Here is an 18,346-nt window from a genome sequence, read left to right on the forward strand (position 1 = left end):
AAGCAGTTTATCTTCTTCTTTGAAGAGCATAAACAAGAATTGAGATCAGGGAGTGCTCGCCTATTCTACACTTTTTCTTTCTTCTTTCCAGTTTCATGCTAATGGCTTAGAGTTTATACCCATCTACTCCCTTCCATAGAACCCAATAGTCCAAATTGTAACTGTATAGATTTTGGGAGCACTCTTAGTATTTTATGTTCTCTGGTACAGATGTTGCAGAAAAGCCAGTTCTGGGCAGTTCTGAGCAAATTGAATTTCATTTCGGTGGTTAAAAACAATCTAATTATATAGAAGGTTTTGTATCTAAACAAAACAATGTGAATGTTCTTTCCTAGCATATGTGTCGGTTAGAATGCCTCTATCTGTAATAATGGAACACCAACTAGAAGTAGCTTGAACAGTTAAGAAAAACATTCTAGCATGACCAAAAGTCCTTAGGTAGCACAGCTCAGAATTAATTTCACAGCTCAATTACATCTTCAAGGATCTAGATTTGTTCCATATTTACTCTGCTGAACTCAGCCTGTTGGTTGTCCTCTTGGGACCACCAGGGGAGCTAGCTAAGACGGCCATGTCTTTCTAGGTATCACATATAGATGAAAATGTTCAAGTGCAAAAAATGGGACCATCCCTTCTTTGTGTCCTGTTTAAAGATGGAAGAAAACTTTCTCTGAGGGCCACCTTCATCCTGCTGTATCCACCAGTGTCTCACTGGCCAGAATTGCTTATTTGCTTATTTCTAAGCCAGCATCTCACAAAGAAAATGAGATCACATGATTGGTGCTTAGACTGATTAAGGTTTACCTCCTAGAACTAAGGAAGGTCCCAGAGTCCTTTGAAGCAAATAGGCATTAGTACTTGAATAAAATCAATAAACAAAGAAGGAGAGGAGCCATAATTGATAGGCAGCCAGTATCATCCACATTACAGATAGCCTTAAATTTTTCTTACTGGTTGTTGGTCTCTTATCAATAATTTATTTGTTATATCTTTTTCTGTGCATTTAAATAATACTGCAACCCTGTCAGAATAGCCTGTGAGGGAAATTTGTTTTACAAAAATGCATACATTTTAAGCTTATTGGTTATTTCATATTGAAGTGTGTTTTAGACATTTTCTCTGATTGCTTTCTTTACAGTGTATAATATTAATACTCTTTGTGAATTATACTTGTGTTTCCTCCTCTAAATATAGTTATCTTCTTGTTTATTAAGATCCTTCCCCACTGTAGTAGTATTCATTCACCACCACCATTGGCATTCTACCTCTATTGTCCACACTTACCACAGTCCACCTCCCATCCCAGGATCTTTACTTAGGTATCCCTCAGTCCATCCTGGAGATAAGTCTGAGCAACATGAGAGTCCAACAGCGGCTCAGTATATCAGATCACCTGCTTCTCACTAGGAGTGATGGAAATACTAATCAAAAAAGAGGCTACTCAACAGCTTGGTCAATAAAAAGAAAGGGGGAAATGAAGGCAGGCAAGAAATATAGAATGGGGTACTTGGACTTCCAGCCAGAACAAAATACAATTGCTTCTACTTAGTTAGGAACAAGACTGTTAAGAGCTAGGTTAGAAGGTGTTACTCTGGCTAGGGTGGCCTCACCAGCATTTGACAAGCTCCACTGCTTGTATCCAACATCCTGGAAGTGGTGGTTATTTAGGTTTTCTGTACTATAGGCTCTATTTCAGAGTGCAACAGTTTTGTAGTAGCCACCCTGCCCCAGCACAAGAAAAGGAAAACATCAATAGAGTGCTGTGGGAATACACAGACAATAGTAAGGCGTTATTTTGTTTAAAAAATTGGTGGCGTGATTATTTGTTTGGCTCCTGATCTGTAACCAATTAATTCTAGCTTATCCCTAGAACAGGAACCGGAGGCTGCCTCTGCAAAACTGTCAGTAGATTTAACCCAAGAACTGATGAACAGTTCCAGCCTTTCAGCAAGTCAACCCACTGGTGATATTTAAAGTCTTCCTATCCTTCCTAAATGGAATTCCTTGTCAGTAACCTCTCCTTTTCCATCATCTCTTATTTAACACTCACCTTAAAGATCTTTAAAAATTTAGTTTTGAAATAATATTCTTCCCTCACCCCTGAGTGAGAGATACATCTTTTAAAAATTCTACAATTATTTAAGTAATGTAAAAGGATTCAAAACTGAATTGTCACTTTGGTCATCTTTAAGTGAAATGTGTGCATTCTCTCCATAGGAGAAATTTAAGCATGCAGAAGAAGTCAGTTCTGATATCTCTCACCTGGACTTTCTTTAGTGTCACATTTGCTGATGATTTGACTATATATTTGGTGAAGATATAAATAAAATCTGTGTAGTCAATTCTCCATGCTTAAAGATATCTTTAAAAAAATTCTTCCAAATTTAATAATTTGTTTAACTTGTGGCCAAATCTTTCCTGCCTCAAACCAAAATAAAACTAATCTTGAGTTTCTGTAATCGAGTAATGAAAACAAAAGACTTTTTAAAAGTAGTCTTATATTCACATTTATTTGAATTGTCCTATCCAAACTACTGAACACTTAACTACCTTCAGAAGAGTCTTCAGAGTTAATGCTAAAGATACAGCATAGATGATAACTATATTTTCAAGATGATATGGAGAAATAATAGCTTCAGAAAGGTTGAGTGGATCATTTAAGATTATGGGTGAAGGAGAAAAAGGACAGGGTGGAGTTGGCCAGGTCAGAACTAGAGAAACTGAGTGGGTGGAGAGAGACAGAAAAGGCATCTGGCTAACTCAGGGAGACGCATGTGGGCGCAGACAGGCATATAGGACAGGCTCAGCACAACAAGTTAAGAATATTAGCTGAAAATAGAAGAGACATTAAAAGGAGTTAAGGGGACAACTGGGTGAGAGAGGAGAGACTCAGAATGTAGAGTAAGCACAGAAACATGAAAACACAGATCAGGCTAAGAGAGAAGACAAAATTGAATGCTTGAGAGAGACCAACATTTAAAAAGACAACTTACACCAGACTAAGTAGACTCATATAGTGAAAGCAACAGCACAACCTTTTAGAAGACAATATGGAAGACAGAAAAGGAATAAAGAACAGATGTGGATTAAATTGAGATCAACATTGTACATAATGCAAAAAGTAACATTAGAATGAATGCAGAAAGGAATAAAAGCTAGAAAGAAACCAGTTATTTGCAACTGTAACATAAGACTTTAAACTATAGCAAGACAGGTAGATGGATTGGGTACGGAGAGATGCCTCCTAGGCCTAAACTCAGAGTGGGTGAGGAGATAACTAATAAAAAGTCTGTGGGAAAGAATGATGTACAAAGCAGCCCTGGTACAGGGTAGTAGTTAGAAGGCATGGATTAAGTGACCAGATCAGCGTGGTTTGTACAGCTAGAGAGGGTGCATTTTTTTTTTCTTCTTTTGAGGGAAAAAGTGGCAATGGGTCTGTAGATATCCAGAGGCAAGGAGGTATGGGATGAAACCAAGATTACCTACAGAGAAACATAGTGTTCTCAGGGAGAGATGTAATGAGCCAATCAGATACACGGACCACAGTATATATCAGTTGCTCAGTCGTGTCCAACTCTTTGTGACCCCCATATATATCAGAGAAATCTTAATTAAACAGGAGACAAAAAAGTTAAGTAGATGTAAGTGGGCCCAGGGAGAATTGAGGAACAGTGGAGTAAGCAGACATGAAGTAGGATCAAAGAGAAGGAAAAATAGTGAGTGGCTTCTGAGAGAAGTGATTCAGAACTTAAAGACAAATGAAGTATTGCTTAGGCTCAGATTGAGAAAGGGTACTGCACAGGAGACAGTTCAGGATCCATGGGGAAAATTTAGGGAAAAAATGGCAGAGAAGTAAGAGAAATATGGAGCAAGGGAATCAGTAGACATGGACAAGAACACAGCAAAAGGTATGGAGAAAGATACAGGGCAGGTACTAAGTAAGCAGGTAGTTCATGAAACATGGAGATAATTTATGGAATAAAACAGAGTTGTCTAAACAGAAAGAGAGGGAGAGTCATGCATAGATGTTGATGCAGAAAGCATCAGTAACAGGCAAAGAAAGATAAGGGGTGAGCTTAGACACAGAAAATCAGGTATAGTCAAAAAGAGTATGGAGCAGATTGAAAGCAAAACAAGCAGAAGGAGCAGCAGAAAGACTAAAACTTAACTCAACAGAGATGAGAAAACATTAAGTGACTAGAGAAAAATAAGGAGTGATCTGACCTAAAGTAGACTAAGATGATCATGAGCCTTGTGGCTCAGTGGTAAAAAATCTGCCTGCCAATGCGGGAGACACAGGTTCAAAGCCTGGTCTGGAAAGATCCCACATGCCACAGAGCAGCTAAGCCTGTGGGCCACAACTATTGAGCCTGCGCTCTAGAGCCTGAGAGCCCCAACTACTGAGCCCAAGTGCTGCAACTACCGAAGCCCTCAGGCCCTGAAGCCTGTGCTCCGCCACAAGATAAGCCACTGCAATGAGAAGCCCTTGCACTGCAATGAAGAGTAGTCCTTGCTTGCTGCGACCAGAGAAAAACCCATGCAGCAGTGAAGACCCACCACAGCCAAAAATAAATTGTTTTTTAAGAAAATCATGGCTAGTAGAGGTAAAAAGCTAAACAAAATAGACTCAGAAATAGATTATGGTTGCCATGGAGTAGAAATAATGGTTGGAGCTGGGGATATGGAGAGTCAGTGTAGGTGCAGAGATGGAGAGATACAACTTGACAGAAGAGAGGCTAATCTCTGCATGAAGATTTGCCTTATTTGGTGAGATGCAGAAGAACATTGATTTCTGAGTTGAAGTCTGGCTTTGTAGAATACTTTTCTAGCTTCTCAGCACACGAAAGACAGGAAAAAGCCCATAGAACTACTTTGAATTCTTCTGCATTCAGCTGAGAAGATGCTTTTAAAAATATAACATGTGTTTTGTTTTGGGTTTTTGTTTTGTTTTGTTTTAAAACAAAATTCTCATCAGAGATTTTATTGGGAGAGAGTTTTGCCAGACTAGTGTCTTTAAGTGGTCTATGTCACTATATCTTTCTCCCCTCTCACTAAGTGTATTTATTGAAACATCTTAATCTATCCAACCTCAATCACTTGTACACACCAGAGGATTCAGAGTTTGAGGAACTTAAATATAAATATGATGTGTTCATCTAACCAATGTAAACATCACCCAAAGGTATAAGAGCAAATTCTCAGAATTATTAAAGCATGTGTGCATGATTACACTTATATGTAATACTTCAGTAACCACTTCCCCAGCTGCCCTTCTTTTCTTTCACTAAGACGTCAAGTTTTTTTCTTTCTTTCTTCCTCTGATCTTTTTATGTAGCAAGGACCGTGCAGCAACTGCTGCTGGAGCTGCTGGCCTGGCAGGTGGGCACCACCGGGAGGCGTGGACCACCAAGGGTCCCTCCTATGAGGACTTATACACTCAGAATGTTGTCATTAACATGGATGACCAAGAAGATCTTCATCGAGCCTCACTGGAGGGGAAATCTGCCAAAGAGAGACCTATTTGGTTAAGAGAGAGCACTGTCCAAGGAGCATATAGTTCTGAAGAGATGAAAGAAGGTAAGAGTAGAAGTTAGTAAGATGAATATGTCTTGAGTTCAGTAGAAAATAAACTTGACTTGGTAAAGAAATTTTGCCTGGGCAATTCTTAGTTTTATTGAAAACCATCCCCCATAGCAGAAAGTAACTTGAGCAATAAGCAGTAAAACCAACCAGTATTCTTGTATTAGCCTTCAACTTAGTTGAAATAACAGACAACTTTTAAAATCTCTGTTTTTAGATTTGAGAAATTGTCATTGTTTTAATTTCTTGCAAAAGTACTCTTGGATGCAAAGTGGCCAAATTCATCTCTTGTTTAATCTTCTGTTGCTTTTTACATGCATTTTTATTTCTTTGAATTGGGAGCCTTAACTATACACTAGCCCCAACTTTTTATGTTGCCTCCTCATAAATAAAAAGGAGTTGTACTGCTTGAAATACATAAAAAGATATCACATGAATAAAGAACAAGTATCTCACCATCCAAGAAGATTGACAGAACTTTATATCAGAAGGTTTTAGAAATCTCTGTGAGCCCTGAAGTGTTAACAATTGCATAATAATCCGAAGTTTGAGAGCTGCACCATTTTACTTTATACATTTTAGTCTCAAATTACTGGATTTAGAGACTTTGAATGATGATGCTTTAAGAGTAGGTAGGAAATGGGAGGCTAAAACTGGATAAATATTACTCAGAAGCTGGGAAACAGGGGTGAAATAAGGAGTCTGTACCTCTAGTCAGATTTCATTAGTATTATAACCTACCCGCCCCTGTTCCTAGGTTATGTATCATTACCAATGTATCACTGAGTCTGGTTCTTTAATGCTGAAAGAATCATCAGTAACTAAAAATCACTTGTTTTTTTTTACTTTTTCCCTAACCTCTTTCCCCTTCATAATTAGCATTTCTTTTACTGTGTATGCTGAGAATTGTAAAAGTAGTGTGGAGTTGGGTAGTGATGGTAAAAGCAGGTAATACCTCTAGTGTGATTCTCTAGTCTTTTAATTCCAACTGGAAAAAAATTTTCCTTGGTAGTCATATTTCAGTCTCCCTTCTACCCATTGGTTACCTTGACTGTGATGTTTAGCTATTTTGATGCAAGTTATTTTAGATTACATTGTAGTTAGTCTGTCAACTATTTAATGGTTTGTTTTCCCCAGCTTGGCTTCTTGCCTATTCTTGAAGCAACAAGCCTTTTTTTCTGTGAACTTAGGAACAAAATTGAATGAAATAAAACTATTATTAGCCAGTGTTACATACCATTAGGCTCATAAGTTTAACATTCAATGTTTATAATTCCGAGAATGGTGGAATTTAAATCATAAGGACTTTAAATAAGTCATCTAGTCTTGGTTCCCTTTTGTGAATATTTCCTTCTGTGTATAAAATAGTGTATGCTCTTAGGTCTAAATTTGCTTTCATTAGGTTTTATGATAGTTGAATAGACTCTATCCAGTGAACTGTAAAGTGAGTCTTATTTGTCCTATACTTTATTTTCCTCAGAGTTCAAGTTACTTTAATATCTTTAAGAATTTCATAGACTTCAATCATGATGTCATTACTTTAGTGATAATTCTAATTCTTTTCTACTCTCCTTACAAATCATTTTCTTCCCCCAAGTCATCTCCACCTACATTTTTTGTCTTATTTTAATTGTCCTTTTCTGGACTATCTCCAATTGTAATATACTTTACTTGAGACCTAGTGACCAGAACAATACATATTATATATGAATGATTTTATCATTAATTATTTGAGTTTTATTTCAAATATCCTTCAGGTTTTACATGACTCTTTATTGCTTTGATTCTGGAAGCATATTAAGACAACTTTAGAATTATATGCAGGAATTTTTTTCAGATCCTCTCCTTCCCTTTATGTGATGGCTTAGATCAGGTTTTTTAGTATATTTTAGATTATTTTTCTCTAGGCAGATTTTCTTACACTATGCCAGTACTAAAATAGATCTAGGGACTTCCCTAGTGGCCAGGGGTTAAGACTATGCACTCCCAGTGCAGGGGGTATGGGTTCGATCCCTGATTAGGGAACCAAGATCCCTCTTGCTGCACAGCATAGCCAAAAAAAATTTTTAAACTAAAAAATATCCCCCAAACTCAGCAGGTTTGAGAAACAAACTAGGTCTGACACTCTTATGCCCACTTATTCAACCTTCAGCTCTTCCTATATTTTTTTGGTATTAGTTTGGCCTTTAAGTACCCAGAATTGCTTAGCCTCATCAGTGAACTTGACAGTTTCCCAGTATACATCATCTTCGTAATTTATAACTCTGTTAAATAAGACTGTTCCTAGAACTAGTTTTTCTGCTTTACCATTTAGAGATTTCATTTATCCTTATTTTTTGTCTTCTGTCTGTAACAGATCAATTCCTTTTTTGCCTATGTTTCTCAGTAACCTTGTCAGAAATCTTTTAGACATGACTTCATTTAGTTTTGACTTGCATACATTACTTGTCTTTTTTTCCCCTTGAAATACTACATTGGCAATAAGGGCCCTAAGAAGGAGGTTCAGCCTTTGGCACTATTTTTAAATGGTTAAGTTTGATTTCAATTCTCACTTCTACATCCATGTTGTCAAAAACTTGTTTTCTCTGATCTAAACTTTTTAACTTCTCAATTCCTCTTTCCTTTTCTCTTTCTTTTATGTCTCATCTTCGGAGTTTTATCTATACATTGTAAAAATGTCCAAGATTACAACTAATTCATTCTCATATGTTAGTGAGAAGATGCTTTCACTTTATCCATGACCAGAATTGGGCATGGCAACCAACCCACCCCAGTATGCTTGCCTGGAGAATCCCATGGACAGAGGAGCCTTGTGGGCTACACTCCATAGGGTCGCACAGAGTTGGCCACGAGGAGTGAAGCAACTTAGCATACACAGGTCTTCTCTTGATAATGATAATAGATAACACTAATCTAAGTGCCAGGCCTTTGCAAATATTCACTTAATCACCCTGGTAATCCAGTGAGATAAATGCTATTTTCCACCCTTTTTGTACTTCAGAAAACTGAAGCAGAAAAAGATGAAGTAGCTTGGCTAAAATAACACATCTAATAAATGTTCCTCAGGATTTGAATAAAGGAGTCAGGTTTCAATCAACATTTTAATTTCTTTTATGTGTTTTAAATGGCATTATATTTGGTATTATTTTCAGAATATAGGATGCAAATGTTTTTCTTAAATTCTTCATTTGTAACATGTACACAAAATGATAGGAAGTGTGTGATGGGAGAAGTTTCCTTTCTGATACTAGATTCCTAGATACAGTTCAAAGTACACTTAATTTGCTTCAGGAAAATAAGCTGCCGTTTATTTACTCATTCATCAAATATTTATTCAGTACCTAACAAGCAGTAGGCGCTATTCTGGGTGCATGGGATATATCACTGAGTAGAAAAGGTAAATATCTTTTGTGGAGAACTGACATTTGTGGAAAGTAGGTGACAGAGACACTAGACATAAAGTACTATGTTAGAAAATAAATGCTATAGGGAAGAAAATACAACATTAAGAATATAGAGGTGGGGTGAATTGAAAGAATGTAAAATTTGAATCAAGACATGAAAGATGCAAGGGAGTATAGGTACCTAGGGGAAAAATATCCCAGGCAAAGGAAATAGGCAGTGGAGAGGGCCTGAGGTAGGAAGGTGTGTGTGGTGTGCACAGGGAATACTTTGGAGGCCACTGTGACTGGAGCAGAACGAGCAAGGGGTAAGAGAAGGGATAAGTAGTTGGGCAGGAGGAGTTCAGATGATGTGGGACTTTATAGGTTATTGTAAGGCTTTGGCTTTTGCCCCAAGCAGGATGAGGAGCTTTATTTTGATGTCCTGTTATGCCAGCTACAAACTTGGTCCTTCCCAGACATTATTTCATGTTCTTAACCAGAGCCCTAGAAGCCACTTTTATCATCCATCGTATAGAAAAAGGTACTGAAGTTTAGAGACTAAATAACTTGCCCAAAGTGTTATAGCTTGCATGTTGGAAGAACCAGGGTTCAGATCCAAGCTATATGTCTCTTAAAACCCATGTGCAGGGACTTCCCTGATGGTCCAGTGGTTAAGAATCCACCTTGCAATATAGGGAACATGCATTAGATCCCTGGTTGGGAGACTAAGGTCCCACATGCCACAGGGCAACTAACCCTGTGTACCCAGTAAAGATGCCATGTGCCCCAACTAAGACCCGACACAGCCCAATCAATAAGTAGATATTAAAAAACAAAACAAATCAAAACAGACCCAGGTACAGATGACCCTTGAACACTACAGGGATTAATCTAAGTATAACTTATGTTCATAGTTCCTCCACATCCCTGGATTCAACCAACCATGGATCATATATTACTGTAGTATTTATTATTAGAAAAAAAAAAAAAATCCATGTATAAGTGGGCCTGCACAGTTCAAACCCACATTGTTCAAGGGTCAGCTATACTTAAGGTTTATGTTACTTAAGCTCTAGTTTGTGAGAAACATTTTGAATATCTTTTGGACAGTAGCTCAAAAAAATGGAACCAGCGGAATCTGTGTTATCTTATATTATCCTATATTTAAATATATTAAACTTTTATAAGCTGTAAAGGAGTGCCTTTTATATTTAAGAATATTGACTTTCTGATTTTCTCTTTCCAGGCGGCATAGATATAGACTCATTTCAGGAGCATGAAGAAGGCCGTGCAGGGCCAGATGATAATGAGGAGGTTATGCGAGCATTGCTTATTCATGAGAAGAAGACCCCATCTGCCCCTGCAGGTTCAGTGGGGGCGGCTGCTCCCGTGACAGCTGCCAACGGCAGTGACTCTGAGAGTGAGACCAGCGAGTCAGATGATGACTCTCCACCCCGTGTGGCCACTGTGGCTGCACATCATGGGGAAGAGGATGAGGAAGACGATGAATTTGAGGAAGTAGCAGATGACCCCGTTGTCATGGTGGCTGGCCGTCCGTTCTCGTATAGTGAAGTGAGCCAGAAGCCAGAGCTGGTGGCCCAAATGACACCAGAGGAAAAGGAAGCATACATAGCAATGGGACAACGCATGTTTGAGGACCTTTTTGAGTGAGCTTTCCTTACCTTTTCCTCCTTTCTCTAATGCTCATTTCAAAAAGAGATTTCTTACCTTTGAAGAAATGTGTTTAGTGGCTTTCTGCCCCTCTTGATGTAAAGCAACTGTTAATCTTGTGCAAACAATAGTGGGAGAGAAAGTTTGATTATTTTATGCCAGAAACTTCCCCCACAAGGTAGGTTGGCTATAAGCATTCCCTTTCCTATTACTACAGTATTAATATTTTGCTGTATTCCCTTATCTAATCTTTTTCCTTTCCTTTTTAAGACACATTTTTCTCCCTTCTGAAATGAGTGTGACAAGTCTATAAGGTAAATTCTTCCTGTCTGCCTGTAGAAGCCCATTATGATAGGTTACAGTAATTCACTGATCACATCCTTTTTATCTGTTCTGACCAAGCATTCCTCACAGCCCCTGATAGTGCTGCCAACCAGGCAACTTCACAACAGGCAAGTCATTGATGTAGGAAAAAAAAAACTTAAAGCATCACATTGCCTCACTGTTGAAGATGGAGTCATTGTGTAAGGGGAGATGAGAGTATATCTGGAAGGAGGATGGTTATGCCTATGTCTCATGATTAATATCTAAACCAAAACTGGTGTCTTTAGAACTGACTTGACTGGCAGATATTATTGTTTTGCTTACTGCCTTGTGGTTTGTATATTGGATAATAGAAAACAGAAAGTGTGTTTGGAAAGTCCTTAGGAAGAAATTAGAGAAAAAAATGTGGGCTTAGGATAAGGAGTCCATGTAAAGTATTGAAGAGTCGAGAGCATTGGGAACAGTACCCTTTAAAATCGTCTGACTTTGTGCTGATTTAGAAAGCTGAGACTGATACCCTTCTTTTTCAGTTCTTCCACAGTGTTATAAATTGTTTAAAGAGGTCATCGCAGCAGAAATCAGCATATAACAATTGATTACTCCTTTGTTTTTTTCTCTCAACCTTTTTGAAGGCCTTCTTTGTCTCTTTTGATTCTTGTCAAGCATGGTATTTTAGAGTGTATCCAGTATATTGTTGAGCATTGTAACCTCAAGGAAGATAGTTTATTTTTGATTCTGATATGTAGCGTGGTATTATTCCTAAAGGCAGAACTTTAAAAATTTTTCATACAAGGGTCTACAGTTGTATTTTTTGTAATATTTTCCCTTGCATTGTCATTTTTAGATATTTATCGTTTTCTAGTACATGTGTAAAGTTAAGATAGATTTTAGAGCATCTGAGCCTTGTGTGAAGTAATGTTTCATTAACCTGGGTTGTATTAATGACTAAATATTGACAATAAATCTATTTTATACTGACTGAAATTTGTTAATTTCTAGCTCTAACATCTTGGAGCATAATTAAAGTGAATACTCTTCCCAATGAAGAAAAATGTTTCAGAAGTTTTTCTCTTATTGGCATTGTTTCAAATAGTCAATGCAGTTGTATGTGATCTAAACTTTTTTCTGGCCGTAAATTGCCTTAAGAATGACTTTAAGTATGTACCTTGTGCAAATAGGGCTATTCAACTTTTAAACATTGTTGTTGTTTTCTAAACATTGATAGTTTGGAAAGAAGTTCAGTAGTAATCAGATGTTAAGTTTTGAAATGTAGTTCTAGGTGAACTGTCAGCTCTTCATTTCAGCGAATACTTGTTTCTTGCTTTTTTTTCTTGATCTCACTTGCATGTTCTTTTTCCTGAAGCTACCATTCTATTTTTCTTATCTGTTATCTATTCTTTCATCTCCCTCTTGGAGTCTGTGTTATAACCTATGACTGTGCTGAAATTGTTCAGTTTTTTTTTTTTTAATGTCTTATTTCTTATTTTCTTTATTTCTCAACCTCTTTGGCTGCTCTTTGAGCTGTCAACCCATCTTTTGCTTGAAACCTTTTTTGTTTGGTATCCTAGCCATTACACTGGCCAGGTTTCTCCTTACTTCAGGAAGCCTCCATGCTTCCCTGGCTTCTTTACCTTGCCTCTGCACCATCTGTACTGACTCACAGTAACCATGGACACAAGTCTGTGTGGCAGATTTTCACTGAAGTCTTGTATTATAGTAGAGGGCAAGGGGTGGTCAATGGGAGGGATTCAGCATTGAGTAGTCAAGGAATATGATACACATCCTTGTCCTTAAAGAGTGTCTTTGCCATTTTCACATGTTTCATCCCAAGTAGAGTGCTGTAATATTTCAGCTTCCTTTTTCCTTCATCACCTTTCATCACCTTTTTCTTTCCAAAGGCCTTGGAAAGTGATAAATGTATTAGAAAAAATAACTTAGTTTTTTATTTTATTCCTGTTCGAAGTATGACCTTGAAAGATCCTATCATATCCAAAGTGGTCTATTAAAATGTTTCCCTAACTAAGAAACCATTTTTCCACCCACTTTTTCCCCCTCCCCTCACTTTGCCACTTTTTTCTTCTCTCTCTGCACTAGATAAATATTCCTCATACACTTGACCAAAGTCAGGTGATGAGTAAACAACTTTGGCCCTAGGTGATCCATAGCTTTGTATCTGCTGGAAGATTGCTTCCAATCTATCTGCCCTTGTAGTTGAACCCTTTTTCTCATTTAGATACCACTTTTTTTCCAGAATACCTTAAGGAGCATTAACTTTAAATGATTAAAAGGAAATATCCAATTTGGCATACCCTGGAAGTCAGGAGACTAGGTTCTAGTCCCAGTTAACTAGACACTTGCAGTGTGACACTATTACCTGATGTGATCTTCCTGGGCTAGTTTCTCAGTTGTCAATAATGGGAGGATTATGGTAGGATCACCAATATTGCTTTCTGCTCTGATATTTAATGAAGGTAAGTGGTAGCTAACATGTTTTAAAGTGAGGCTGAATAATAATAACAAAATAACAAGAAGAAGTCTTTTGATGTGCTACAGCAATTCAAGCCAGTTGAAGGATATTTTAATGGAAGGGCTGGCGTAGGTAGCAGCTTTAGGATTTAGAATGTAGAAAACCAGAGCATAAACAATTACTAACTAGGTTTTTGTCTTCTGGTCCTGCCAAGGTACTTCATTTCTGACCTCAATAACTGAGGAAGAAATAATTGAATATTTCATAACTCTTTTTGGTATCATTTTGAGATAATTAGTGAATGGGAATGAGATTGGGAAGAGCAGTTCCTCTTCTTTCTACCAGTTGGCTGTTTGGCTAGATTCCCAGCCAGTACTACAATAGAAAAACTTATATGTGTAGTTTCTTGTTCTACATATTCCTGGGTTAAAAAAAAAAAAAAGTAGCTAGGAGATGACAATCAAAAAACATACGAAAATCTTTAGAATTTATAAATTGGTATAATTCTACCTTCTATTTGTTTAGCATTTTGTTTCCATCAAAGCTGTTTCACATTGTTATCTCTGGCAGAGCTATGCTACTATCACTTAAAAATTTTTCTTTTTTAAATCTCTTGGGGAAATGAGGAAGATTTTCAGAAAGGAACTAGAACTGTGGCACTAAACTTACTGTCCTTTCTATTGGCTTTTTATATTATGAAAGCAAAGTAAACTGTGAATAAGTACAGATATTCTTAAAACATATAAAGCCAAATGGGTTGAAACGGGAAATGCCTTGAAATTTTGCTTCTTCCTTTGAAGAGGTAAAAAGGAATGAACTAATTCTAGTGGGTCCTCAAGGAAAGGAACAAGCACCTTAACCTCTCTTCAGAAAGATCTTGCTGTCCTTCTGAGTACTAGAGGCTGCCATTCCTATTCCAGTTGCAAAGCAAACAGGTCTCTAACATGACCCAGTTTCAGCACTCAACCCACATTTCCCATCACACGAAAGTACATTATCACTTACCTGTTGTAAATAAGTCTGAGAAATTTGTTTGGAAACAAAGGCTAGTGCCAGGTGCTAAAGTGCCTTTAATCACATTAAGGCATACAGAATAGTTGTACAATTTGTTGTTGTTGTTACTTAAATATATTATTTAAAAATTCATCCAATAAGATATATATGTATATATAGTAAAAAAATGAGAACTCTTCACCCAGCCCATCCCTATCTCACTTACCCCAAGATATCCATTGTTGACAGTGTGTATCATCCCAGACCTTTTCTAGACCTTTAGAAACAACATACTTACACTCATACCCACAAATACATTGCAATGCTTTTTAAGTGAATACAATCATATATAAATTGTCCATACATACAATGCCATTTGTTTTTGAAATATCTTGAAAATCTTTCTATATCTGTATATTTAAATCTGATTCATTTTTAAAAATAAGGACTAGGCTGAATTAGGTAGTGTCCAGTTTTTCACTATTAAAGTGCTATAATGAATTACCCTTATATATCCTTATTCTATATTTCTATAGGATAGGACCATAAAAGAGAAGTAGCAAATCAAAGGACATGTCCATCTTAAACTGATAGCTCTTGCCAAATCACTTTTCAAAAAAACTGTTGGAGAATTTTAAGCAGGGAAACAATTTGTAGCATTGCTGTTGGGTTGGAGTTGAAACCTGGGGATTATTAAGGTGATTTCAATAGGCTTAGTAATAAAGGGCTTCCCTCATAGCTCAGATAGTAAAGAATATTCCTGCAGTGCAAGAGACCCAGGTTCAATCCCTGGGTTGGGAAGATCCCCTGGAGAAAAGAATGGCAACCCACTCTAGTATTCTTGCCTGGAGAATTCCATGGACAGAGGAACCTGCAGGCTACAGTCCATGGGGTCACAAAGAGTCATGACTAAGCAACTAAAACACACACACACACACACACACACACACACAAGTCTGTGGGGATGGAAAGAGGGGACAGGTTTAAGAAACTTTGGAGGGGTGGCATTAATGTACTTGGTGACTGAATATGGCACTACCCTGGATGAAGCTGTATTCTGACTGAATGGTTGTTCCATTTATCAAGATTGGAAATACAGGAGGGAGAGCAGAGTTTATTCTTGTTTCAGCTCGCATCTCATAAATGGCACCATCATTTCACCTACATGCTCATACCAAAAGTGTAGTAGTTGGCCATTCTTTTTGTTTTCTATCCCACATCCTGTTCATCAGCAAGTCCTGTCAGACTCAAAATATAATCTAATTTATATAGCCTAAGTTTGAAGGTAGAGCTGATAGGACTTGCTAATAAACTGAAAATATATTCTAAATCTCACCTTTTATACTTCCACCACTACCAGCCTACCACAGGCCGTATTAATACCTCCCCCTACCCCCACTTAAAACACTTCATTGACTGTTTCTTAGAATAACATCTAGACTAAACTCCTGACCCTTTTCTATAGGTCCTAAGAGATCTGGCCCCTGACTACTTTTATGAGCACACCTATTATTCTTCCTGTTAACTACTCTCTCACAACATTGACGTTCTCTGCTTTGCAAATATGCCAAGGTTTTTCCTGCCTTAGGTCTTTGCCCTAACTATATTCTCTGCATAGAACTTTCTTTTCCATTCTTGTCACTTTTATTTGATTCTCAGCTTAAATGGCACTTTCTCAGAAAAGCCTTCTCTTAATCTCTTCTCCCATTCATGGTGATATTTTCCTACTTTATTTTCTTCATAATAACATTGCTGTTTACAATGAACTTGTTTATTTTTTTATGTCTCTCAACTCTCCCGCCACCCCCCCAAAAGACTAAGGACAGAATACTAGCATGTGCAATTAATTCTGGCACATGATAGGCTCTCAACAAATGTTGAATGGATGAATGGACAGATGAATTGGCACTAGGAGAACATACTCTTTCTCCACCAAGGCATATCATTTTGTTCCTGCCTGAATTTTATTTATATATATGTTCCTTAATCAATTAGTTATGTTTACTTGTGGTTCATGGTACCTAGGACTGTGTCCCCAGGGTAGCAGAATATAGCTTCTTTGGTGCAACCAATGAGACGCCTAGAAGCTTTAGTTTTGGGGAGCCATTAGCTTCAATGTTCATGAAAAAGAGAACTTAGTATTTTGTCTAGGACCGCCCTGTCCAATAAGGTAGCCACTAGCCACTTGTGACAATTGAGTACTTGAACTGTATCTAGTCCAAATTGAAATGTGCTATAAATAGGAAACACATACCAAATTTTGAACTCAGTGTGGGATTAAAGAATGTAAAATACCTTATTAATAATTTTTATATTGATTATTTGTTGAAAAGATAGTACCGTAGATATGCTAGGTTAGAGGAAATATGCTATTAAAGCTAATTTTACCTGTTTCTTTTATTTCTTTTATATGGCTATTAGAAAATTTTGAATTGCCTATATTGCTGACATTTGTAGCTTGCATTGTATTTCTGTTGAACAGCACTAGTCTAGGACATTCTCTTCAGGTGCTGGAATTATGTATTGTACTTAGTGACTATACATCTTTCCTCGTGTGCAAGTTTTTGACCTGAATGCTGTGCTCACGTTCCACTCCTCCCTATCATCTACTAGAAAGGTAGGCTTCATTTTGTTGGTAGACTCTTTCTCTTGGGAAAATAGTGAATTTTGCTTTTGGTTTAATTTTTCCCCTTTCATGGGTGAAAATGGTTGGGGTGAGGTGTTTTTTGTTTTGTTTTGTGTGTTTCCTGAAGTAGGATGAAATATTAGGGATAACATTAGCAGTGGAGATAAGGAACTGAGAATTGTTGACTACCTAGACCAATTTTGTGATGTTGAAAGTGCTGCTGACTTCTGGGTAAGTGAGGAACCTGAGCATCTGGTGAAGCCACCATGCCAGAGACAGAGGAGCTCAGAACCAGTCCTAAATCAGAGGAGTGGGAAGCCTAAAGTGGTGCTCTGTATGCGTGATCTTAACAGGCAGTGTATGTGAGATTGCTCATGTGTTTATTTCTGTCTCTCCCCTTGCTATAGAATGTAAGCTCCATGAGGGCAAAGGCTTTATCTTTCTTGCTTACTGCAGTGTTCTGTCTCATATCCCTGACTCAATGCCTGGCACATAGTAAGTACTCATCAATAAATACTGAATGAATAAACAAGTATGTTTATCCAGGCCAGGAGTAAGCCATGGCCTTTATACAAAAGACTGTTTTCCGTTTGTATACCTAATTGTATACCTAATGTTTTTGATGCTATTTTGTATTAATTATCTTCCTGTTTGGAATGCTTACAGATGGTGAGTGCTGATCTACGCAGCAAAGTGCATTTTTCCCAGCAACTGGTGAAACCACCTAACCAAAATACATCTAACAAATGCATCTAACTAAAGCGAATTTGTTCACTTAGTCTGTGTTAAGGTCATTCTTTACAGAAGAAATTGTGAGAAGCAAAGATTGTGCTATTTCTGCAACTGGAGATTTTATTTATCTCTTAATAAATTAAAATTGATGATTCCGTGGTTTCCTTCATGATATCAAAGACCCAGCTTCCTTTTATCTTTATACTTAGTCTTTCTTTTTTGAGGCAAGTATTTGTTGCTTTATGGTTCCATAATGGCCAGTACTTCATCTTTCTACATACATCTTCAGGTAGAAGTGAGGGAGTAAGATGATAAAGGTATATAACAGCTAAGTCAGTATCCCCCTCCCTTTTTAAAAAAATTGTGGTGAAATTCATATGACATAAAATTAATCATTTTAAATTGAACAATTCAGTGACATTTAGTTTATTCACTATCCAGTTCCAAAACATTTTCATCTCTGCAAAACAAAATCCGTCCCCATTAAGCAGTTGTTTTCCTTTCTCCGGGGGAAACCACACCCCTTGGCAACTACCATTCTTCTTTCTGTCTATGGATTTATGTATTCTA

At 37.4% G+C, this 18,346-nt stretch overlaps 1 protein-coding gene across 2 annotated transcripts in view; it reads left to right on the forward strand.

Moving 5' to 3' along the window:
• Positions 1-17,569, forward strand: part of GTF2E1 (general transcription factor IIE subunit 1) — a 39,766-nt gene extending 22,197 nt beyond the window's left edge. For both annotated transcript variants that reach the window (XM_043473073.1, XM_043473074.1), the window contains exons 4-5: positions 5,336-5,577; positions 10,210-17,569. In XM_043473073.1, coding sequence (XP_043329008.1) covers positions 5,336-5,577; positions 10,210-10,634 — 667 coding nt within the window. In that variant the 3' untranslated portion in view covers positions 10,635-17,569. The remainder of the gene's footprint in view (positions 1-5,335; positions 5,578-10,209) is intronic.
• Positions 17,570-18,346: the final 777 nt, after the last annotated feature.

The sequence above is a fragment of the Cervus canadensis genome, chromosome 7, assembly GCF_019320065.1.
Source record: "Cervus canadensis isolate Bull #8, Minnesota chromosome 7, ASM1932006v1, whole genome shotgun sequence".
In the NCBI taxonomy this organism is placed as follows: Eukaryota; Metazoa; Chordata; class Mammalia; order Artiodactyla; family Cervidae; genus Cervus; species Cervus canadensis.